General features: G+C 50.0%; 1 protein-coding gene across 3 annotated transcripts; it reads left to right on the top strand.

Moving 5' to 3' along the window:
• The first annotated feature begins 900 nt into the window (after positions 1-900).
• LOC132244739 (intraflagellar transport protein 22 homolog) lies at positions 901-8428 on the top strand. Of its 3 annotated transcripts, XM_059717132.1 has the most exons (4): positions 910-990; positions 1565-1663; positions 1778-2051; positions 6585-8428. In XM_059717132.1, the coding sequence occupies exons 3-4, from the start codon at positions 1874-1876 to the stop codon at positions 6731-6733; spliced, it is 327 nt and encodes a 108-aa protein (XP_059573115.1). In that variant the 5' UTR covers positions 910-990; positions 1565-1663; positions 1778-1873; the 3' UTR covers positions 6734-8428. The 3 variants fall into 3 exon arrangements, with proteins under 3 accessions (XP_059573113.1, XP_059573115.1, XP_059573114.1); XM_059717130.1 differs by lacking the exon at positions 1565-1663 and having other exon boundaries at positions 901-990; XM_059717131.1 differs by lacking the exon at positions 910-990 and having other exon boundaries at positions 1458-1691.
• Positions 8429-8869: the final 441 nt, after the last annotated feature.

Raw genomic sequence — 8869 nt, 5'->3', positions numbered from 1 at the left:
CCTTTGTGCACGGACCTGCCCTGAGCTCCAACGGGGACAGCCGCCCTCGGCAGCGGTGCCACGTCTTAAATATGAAATTATCGTCTTGGAAACTCCAAATTGTCGTATTTGCTGAAAAACTATTGTACGCTGAAAAAATAAGCAAATGAACGTGCAAGTAAGTATGCAAATAAGTCATCTTCTTATTTACTATATATTGCTCACTGTAACTTGCCAGTGAATGAGAAGCGAGTTGTCAAAGCTGAAGCATTTCTTTATTTGGAGGTCGGCAGTCATACGAAGGTGCAAGCCTCTGGGCTGTAGGATGCCCGTCTAAGGTTTTGGAAACATCTGAAGCCCGGGATGGGGGTGAGGGATGTTTGTGGGTAGTAGGGCCACTTACAGTTATGGACAGCAGCGATGCATAGCGGGTGCGCGTGCACACCCTGAGCGTGGCGGTGCACCCTGGGAAGAGCTGTCACTGACAGCGCTGGCAGCGCCTGCGGGCGGTCAGTGCTCACCACCTCACCCCTGCTACCAAGTGCCATGGCCACCTGTGGGAGCTCCCTACTTACCACCGCTGTGGTCCTGCCAACAGTGCCAACCTCTGGGGGCAGGCGGAGTTCTTGGTTCTGGACTGAGTCATGGATCTGCCATTTGTTTTGGCTAATCTGAGTTGAAATACAGAAAATGTAAAAAAAAAAGGAATTTTTAAAAAAGGCCCCGAAGTGGGAGTGACTGCCGCAGCACGGAGCTGCCTCAAAGTCTCGCACAAGAGTTGAAGTGAGCGAGCGAATACGGTAATTACCGTACACCCCGCAAAAGCGGCGCACATGGGAGAGCCGCGGCTGGGGGGGGCCGAGAGAGAGCAAAGGGGCGGGGCGAGCCCTACAGCACGTGACCCGGTCCGCCCCAATCACGTTCCGCCCTGGGCAGCGGCTCTGGTTGCCAGGCAGCCGCCGGCGCGGGGCGATGCTGCGGGCAGAGGTCCTGCTCGTGGGCCCGAGCGAGGTGAGCGGGGCCCTGGGGGCCGGGCCGGGCCGGGCTCTAACGCCGGCGCCGCCGGCCGGGAGGAGCGTCCTGGCCAGCTTGGTGCGGGCGAGCGCCGAGGGCGCGGGTGGCCACGTGCCCACGCGGGGGCTCAGGCGAGGCGGGCGGGACCCCCAACCCCAGGGCGCCTCACGGCCGGGCCCGGCTCCGCCCGCAGGGCCCTGGAGCTGGAGCTGGAGCTGGAGCAGCCGGACCTGGGCGGGAGGGGCGCGGGCTGCCGCCGGGAGCTGTGGGACTGCGGCGGCGACCCCAAGTGCGGGCGGCGGGCCCGGGCCCGGGCGGGGGGAGGCGCCGGGGCCCGCGTCGCCTTTCCTCTGGCCCCGGACGCGGCCCCAGGTGTGCTGCACAAGGGCAGCCGGCAGCCCCCCGCCCCCCCTCCCCGTTTCTTGCCCGTGCAGCGGTCGGTGTCGGCGGGGAGCTGCAGCAGCCGCCCGGTCTCGGGGCACGGCTGGGTCTGTCCTGCGGTGCGGGGGGGGGTCGAGCAGAAGACGTCCCGACACAAACCCTGCGTCTAAACTCGCCCTCCTTTCTGCAGCCTTTCTCCTCAGCGCTGAGTGACCTGTGCTGTAATCATTGGGACGGGCAGAAGAAATCTCTGCTCTCCTTTCTCCCCGGCTTCATGTAGCACAAAAAGGTTTGCAGTTTGCCAGGTCGACAAGAAGGTTACTAATGTTTGTAGGGGAAACTTTAAAGCTTGCGTTTGAGGAGTTAAAAAAAATCCCCCCCTAAACTATATCTATTTTGAAAGGTAAAAGAGCCAAAGGACAGCTCTGCTTCGAGTTTGCCAGCTTCCCATTTGTCGCTGATCTGCTTTCCGAGGTTTGAGTGGTGCTGGCCAGCTCTGATGCAAGACGCCCGTGGTGGTGTAATCCTTGTCAGCCCGGACCTGCCCGGTCACCTTGAGGAAGATGACGCCTGGTCCTCCTGCTCCGTGCAGCAGCAGCAGTCACTGGACAGCCAGCGTCTCCTGGTTGCACATCGCAAGCCTGGCCGTGCTGTGGATTCAGAAAGTCCCTCCTTGGGTAAGGAGGTAAAAATGTTCATTTAAATCCTGTATTTTACCAACACACTTTTATTCAGAAGCTGATCATTTTTCATGACCTTTGCACTTCTATAGTCCTTTGTACTTGATGAGAGGGTTTTACAGACCTGAACAATTTGATTTCTCTCAGTCCATCTGTATACATGTTATAGCCATCTTACAGATGGGAGAAGCATTTGAGTGATTTGCACAAGGTTATTCATTGAATCCCAGTCAGAACCAAGTAAAAAGTTCCTGATTAAACTGCACTTCTTCAGTTTGCTTGAGAGCTTCTTACTTTTTATGGTCCTTCTGTCTTATCTCTTTACAAATTGTTTTAGTGAGGTTTTAAATCAGAATTTTATAGGCAAAAGAAAAGGACCTCATTGAAATCAGAAAATATCTTCCTTGTGTTTAAAAGGTTTCATGTTTGTTTCATAGCTGGTAGGGTCGAAAGGGACCTGAGCAGATCATCAAGTCTCACCCCCTGCCATGGGCAAGAATGAATGCTGGGGTCAAACAACCCCGGCTAGGTGATTATCTAGCCTCCTTTTGAAGACCCCCAGGGTAGGAGCGAGCACCACTTCCCTTGGAAGTTGGTTCTAGATCCTAGCTGCCCTGACTTTGAAGTAGTGCCTCCTGATGTCCAGCCTGAACCTACTCTCAGTCAACTCATGGCCGTTATTCCTAGTTACTCCTGGTAGTGCTTGGGGGAACAGGGTCTCTCCCACTCCCCGCTGGTCCCCCTTGGTAAGTTCATAGATGGCCACCAGATCCCCTCTCAGCCTACAGGTTCAGGTCCCATAGCCTCTCCTCGTAGGGTCTGCCCTGCTGCCCCCTGATCATGCGAGTGGCCCTCCTCTGGACCCTCTCGATGCTGTCCACATCCCTCCTGAAGTGCGGCGCCCAGAGCTGGATGCTGTAGTCCAACTGCAGCCTGACCAGTGTCGCATAGAGGGGGAGGATCACCTCCTTGGACCTACTCATGATGCATCTTTGGATACATGACAAGGTGCAGTTGGCCCTACTGACCGCATCCTCAATAATGACTCCAAGGTCCTTTTCTGCCTCTGCACTGACAAGAAGGGAGTTCCCCAGCGTGTAGTAGGTCTGCTGCTGGTTCTTCTTCCCCAGGTGCAGTACCTTGCATTTGTCAATATTGAAACTCATCCTATTCTCATCTGCCCACCCTTGTAACCTGTCCAGGTCTAGTTGTAGCCTGTCCCTTCTTCCTAACGTGCCCACCTCTCCTCACATCTTAGTGTCATCCGTGAACTTGAACGAGGTGCTTTTCACCACTTTGTCCAAGTCGCTGATGAAGATGTTGAACAGTGCGGGCCTGAGGACCAAGCCCTGGGGAACCCCACTGCCCACATCACTCCAGGTCAAAAATGACCCGTCCACTACCACTCTCTAGGTGCGGCCCTCCAGCCAATTTGTGACCCATCTGAGTGTGTAGGCATCGACGCCACAGTAGTCTAATGTTTTGATGAGAGTGGGGTGAGAGACAGTGTCGAAGGCCTTCCTAAAGACAGTGGACGTAGTCTTTCTGGAGACACTGGCATCCAAGGATTTTGTGACCTGGTCGTAGAAGGCACCCAGGTTGGTCTGATACGACCTGCCCCTAACGAACCCATGCTGGTTACCCTTGAGCAACTTCGCCCCTGCTGGTCCTTCCCAGATGTGCTGCTGGATAATTTTCTCAAAGAGCTTCCCCAGGACTGAGGTAAGACTAAAAGGCCTATAGTTTCCTAGGTCCTCCTTCCTCCCTTTTTTGAAAATGGGGACCACATCGGACCTTTTCCAGTCCTCTGACACCTTGCCAGGGCACCACAAGTGCTTGTAGAGCTGTGCCAGGAGTCCCACAATGACCTCTGCCAATGCCCTCAACACCCTTGGGTGGAGATCATCTGGACCTGCCAATTTGAAGATGTGCAGTCCCACCAGAAGTTCCCTGACCAGGTCCTCTCTGACCCTGGGCCCACTTGTGCCTCTCTTGAGTCAGTCTGGGATTCAGGGTGGGGGAGATGCCCTGGTCCCTGCTCAGAAATATGGAGGCAAACAATTTTTGTTAAAGAGGTCAGCTTTATCATCTGGTGCAACCACCGGATTGCCAAGCGTGTCGTGCAGGTGCCTCACATTACCCGGTGCCTCTTTCTTACTTCCTATTTAAAAAAGGATTTCTTGTTGTTTAGTCCCAGTTCTGTGTCCGCCTTAGCCTTCCTAACAGCCCCTCTACAGTCTCGAGCAATGGAAGTGTAATGTTCCTTGGTGATGGCCCCTCCCTTCCACTGCGTGTACGCTTCCTTTTTAGCTTTCAGACGTTCCTGAATGCCTTTGGTGAGCCATGAGGGCTTTTGAGCACTCTTGCCCCCTTTGACTCGCATTGGGATTGTCGCCCTTTGGGCTCGGAGTATCGTCTCCTTAAGGAACGACCACTCCTCTTGGACTACCAGCTCCGCTCCTCTCTGGGACCTCAGTGCCTCCCTGACTAATCTCCTTAATTCATTGAAATCGGCCCTCCTGAAGTCCAGAGCTGCTGCCTTGCTGCAGGCCTTTGACGCCCTGCGCTGGATGGTGAATTCCAGCAGGCGATGATCGCTATCCCCCAGGCGGTCAAGGACCCACAGACCCGTCACCAGGTCGTCGCATGTGGCCAGGACCAGGTCCAGCAAGGCATTTCCCCTAGTGGGCCGTGCACCTCCTAGGTTAGGTGGAGGTCCTGTATCTCGGCTAGGAACCTACATGAGCGGTCAGACCTGGCTGACTGCTCTTCCCAGCACATGTCTGGATAGTTTAGGTCACCCATGATGACCACGTTCCTTGACTTAACTGTCTCCGTGAACTGACCTGAGAATTCCCGGTCCAGCTCTTTCGCTTGGTTGGGTGGTCTGTAGTAGACCCCCACTGTGAAGTCCCTTTCCCCCCGACTCTCTTGTATTCTGACCCAGAGCACTTCAGTCTGCCCCTCATCTAACCCCATGCTGTTTGTTGAGGATATGTATTGCTCTTTGATGTAGAGCACCACACCCTTGCCTTTCCTCCCTGTTCTATCCCTCCTGTACAGTCTGTAGCCCTTGGTGTTTGCCACCCAGTCATGGGTTGAATCCCACGATGTTTTAGTGAGTCCCACTATGTCCGGGTTTGTGTTAGCTAGCAGGAGGGCAAGTGCCTCCTGCTTGTTCCCCATACTATGTGCATTAGTGTAGAGGCATTTAAGGGCTCCTATGGGTGTATGCTTCGCCCCCCTGAACCCAGGACTATCTGGACCCCTGCCACTTACCTGGGTACTTTTTGTGCTCGTCACCTGTCGTGGCTGGGAAGTGTCATCGTTTCCCCTGTGGCCCCATCCCCTGGCGAAGCTAGTTTAAAGGTAATGCAGATACTTTTATATAAAAATTATTTGAGGCTACTTGGTCCTCAGGAGAATACATTGCTTCATGGAGCTGGAAACAGATGAATTACAAATGAAACAACGTGATGCTCCTCTTTTAATTTGTTTCACCCCACTATAACTGATTCCAAAGGAATTGCTCTGAGTTGCACATTGTGAGAAGCAAATCATCCCCCAGCTTTTCTGATGGAGGAAGATGACTGCATGCATGAGAGAGAGACCTTCTCAAAAATCCCTTTTTAACTTGGCTTTACTACGGGAGTTTCAAACCTGCCACTAGCAATGACTAACTTTAAGGAACGTAGAGGAAAAGACATTGTCTGAATCATAGAGGTCTGATAGTGTCGATTGCTATATTCTACGGAAAGGCTATAAATGTTTATTCTAATATAATAAAAGCCTTAGTCTGTCTGTCCATAACACTCTGGGCCAACTGCACCTGTGCCTTCGAGAAGGCATGTGCCAATTGGCTGCGAGGGCCCAAAGCGTTACAGCCAGAGGGTGCAAGGAAGCCGCTGAGCTGTGCCGCCTCCCCTCCCCTTCCCCTTCCCCTTCCCCTTCAAGCAACAGCCGGCAGAGAGGAAGGGGAAGAGGGGGCTTCTGGTGGCAGGGCCCCCACGGGATGCTGGGTGGTAGTACTCTGTTCCCTGCCCTCCATCATTCATGATGGGTAATTTTCTAGTAGCACAATAAAACTAAAAAGTAATCCTGGAAAATGTTAAGTCCATGCATGAAAAATGGCACAAAATTGTCAGACTGGAATAGAAGAGTTTCAGGAATCACTTCTGCATTACAAAACTTTCCTTAACCTGTCCAATATGTTTATTATAATTATTTTCCATCAGTGCTCCTTATCCAAAGTGGAAAGGGAAAGTTTTCTTCTAAAATTCAAAAGCAAAAATGTCAGTCTTGACAACAAAGGCTGAAGGGATTTCATCCATCAAAGAGCTTAACTGAATTACTATGTAGTGACGGTGCATCACATGTTTAATATTATCTATCATGCTGGACATCAGCAGTTGTGCAGAAAAGGATTCCAAATGGCTTGTTCAGTGTGAACTGTCCTATGAACTCAAAACTATAAGTGTATTTCTTTGTCAAAATGAATCTATCTAATTATTTTTTTGCTTCACTTCAAAGCTGCACCGCTGAACAAACTGAAACTAATACAGTCCAGCCTGGAAGAAGACCCTGAAGATGTTCAGATGGAATTTATAAAATACTTCAAAAGCATTGTCAACTTGCTAAATGAAAGCAGAGCTAGGGAAGAGACGTCAATTATCACATAATGCTGAAAGAAAGAATGGAGAGCGAGCGAGCGAGCAAGTACTGTTTCCAGTTTGAGATCTGTCCTAGCCAAGAAATAACTCTAGAACTTATCTTCTTCAGGAGAGTTTGCCAGCGGATAAACACTATAAGAATAGTTTGTGAGTGATTTTTTTCCCCAAGAGAAAATAGATGCACAGCTTAAGACTCCTCAAGAGACTGAAGGCTGAATTCAGATACTGTTATCCAAAAGATTTGGCTGTAAATCCAGGAATGCAAGTAACTTTAACTGTCCCCTGACCAGGTGTGTTACTGGATAAAGTTCAAGAAGGTGTCTTCCAATTTGTCTATATGGACCCAGCTAATTAACTATATTTAGTTTGTGAAGACATTAAGGAATTGACTAGTTCTTAATTGACTCACTTAAGAAGGTTCTCATCCTTTTCCAGAAAAAGCTAAATGAATGGGCCAGGCAGAACAAAAGTTTTAGGAATCTGTGTTTAAGCACTTGGGTAATGTGTCTATGGCAGCTGTGCTGTTACTTGGAGAAAATATGCTTTTGGATGTCAGTAGAAACTGGTTGGAACTGAGATGTGAGCCATAAGTCTCTGGTGAAATCTATATTTTAATGTCCCCAAATCTCCTCACCTCTCTCCAGCATCTGAAGAGCATATCATTTTACAGGTTGTGTTCTGGCAAGATAGAATAAACTGCAACCTTTATTCTGACAAGCCTTTCCATCCACTTCAACAAAACTCCCATATTTACTCAATTAGCAGCAGCATAGAGCCAGTACTGCTGTTCCAGCCCTGTACAGCCCTGTAGCAAGTGGCAGGGAGCTGCTACTACTGCTGCTGCTCTGGGGCCAGGCTCCACACTGCTGGCATGGGGCAGGCTGGAGCCATGCTGCATGCCCTGGGCTGCAGCAGGGACAGAAGCTGGTTCAGAGCAAAGATCAGGGTGGAGGGCTGAAGGGCAGGCAGGGGGAGAGAGACTTCAGGAGGGGGAGAGGTGGGAGGAGATGGGGCAGGGATCTGAGGCTATGGGTGACAGAAGTGATGTGCAGGGGGAAATGGGGAAAGCGGGAATTCGGGCAACCTGAGGCTGTGTTGGAGGGACTGGTATGGGGGATGGGCAGCAGAGGATAAGCTGCCTGCCTCTGTCACTGTCTGCCCCCTATCACCTGCCCCCTACTGCCTCTCCCACTGTCTGTTTCCTACCACCTGCCCCACTACTGCCTCATCACTTTTCTTCCCCACCACCTGTAGTGGGGAGGGAGAAATTGAAGATGATCCTCCAATAATTAGATTCCACACATGGAAAATTATAATAAACTTATACATTTTCTATATGTAAAATCTAATTATTGGGGGGGCATCTTGTATTTGAGTAAATATGGTAGTCTATTGTTGGTGACAATGCTTAGGTCCCTCTCTGGGAGGCAAACATTTTGAATCCCATTCCAGCTAGATCATTTTGCCCTAACACAGAGACTGAAAGGGAAAACATCTTGCATTTTCTGGATAAGGGAAAGATGTTTTTAAAATGTATTTTCTTGTTCTCTGCTGCATTGAAATTATTGGTTTCTTAGGGACCTCGTTGTTTGATTTTGTTTTGGTTGCACTCGGGCTCCCTCTGTTTGGTGTGTTGTGAAAGACAGCCATCTTTTTCCTATGATATGTACCACAAACTCAATTAAAACTTTTTTTTTAAATGCATCTGTCTTGTTCTGAAAGTGAAAGCTAAGCAGGGATTGTCCCCGTCTTGGAAATCCAACTGTCTTGCTTCATTTGTTGACAAAGCTACAATCTATCTGGTCAGCTTTTTTATTTCATACAAATGCTCCAAAACCAAAATGCTGTGCTTAACTAATTGATGTTAGAGTTAACTAGCTAAAGTGGAGATAATTTATGGCATGGCTAATTTTTTTTAATGGGGAATGTGAAGAAATAGACATAAGGTGGCGGAGTAGAAACAGAAACTGTAGAAATGCTTGTAATGTATCCCACTGGTGTAGCTCTTCTTTCTTAAAAGCTATTACTTGGGAGCTATATCATACATACATCAGTTTCTGGAGGAGAGTTTATTGGCTTTCTAGCAGGGTTTGACCCCAAATCTTTTATGATTGTGTTTGAGCTACAGGCATATTACTGATACAA

This window comes from Alligator mississippiensis, chromosome 14, assembly GCF_030867095.1.
Source record: "Alligator mississippiensis isolate rAllMis1 chromosome 14, rAllMis1, whole genome shotgun sequence".
Taxonomy (NCBI): domain Eukaryota; kingdom Metazoa; phylum Chordata; order Crocodylia; family Alligatoridae; genus Alligator; species Alligator mississippiensis.
This window is presented reverse-complemented; position numbering and strand designations above follow the sequence as displayed.

Bases quoted from the DNA above. Each gene is read 5' to 3' on its own strand.
- LOC132244739 (XM_059717130.1), top strand. From the start codon at position 952: ATGCTGCGGGCAGAGGTCCTGCTCGTGGGCCCGAGCGAG. The intron at 991-1,777 runs GTGAGCGGGGCC...CTATTTTGAAAG, and splicing joins TGCTCGTGGGCCCGAGCGAG to GTAAAAGAGCCAAAGGACAG. The intron at 2,052-6,584 runs GTAAGGAGGTAA...TTCACTTCAAAG, and splicing joins TTCAGAAAGTCCCTCCTTGG to CTGCACCGCTGAACAAACTG.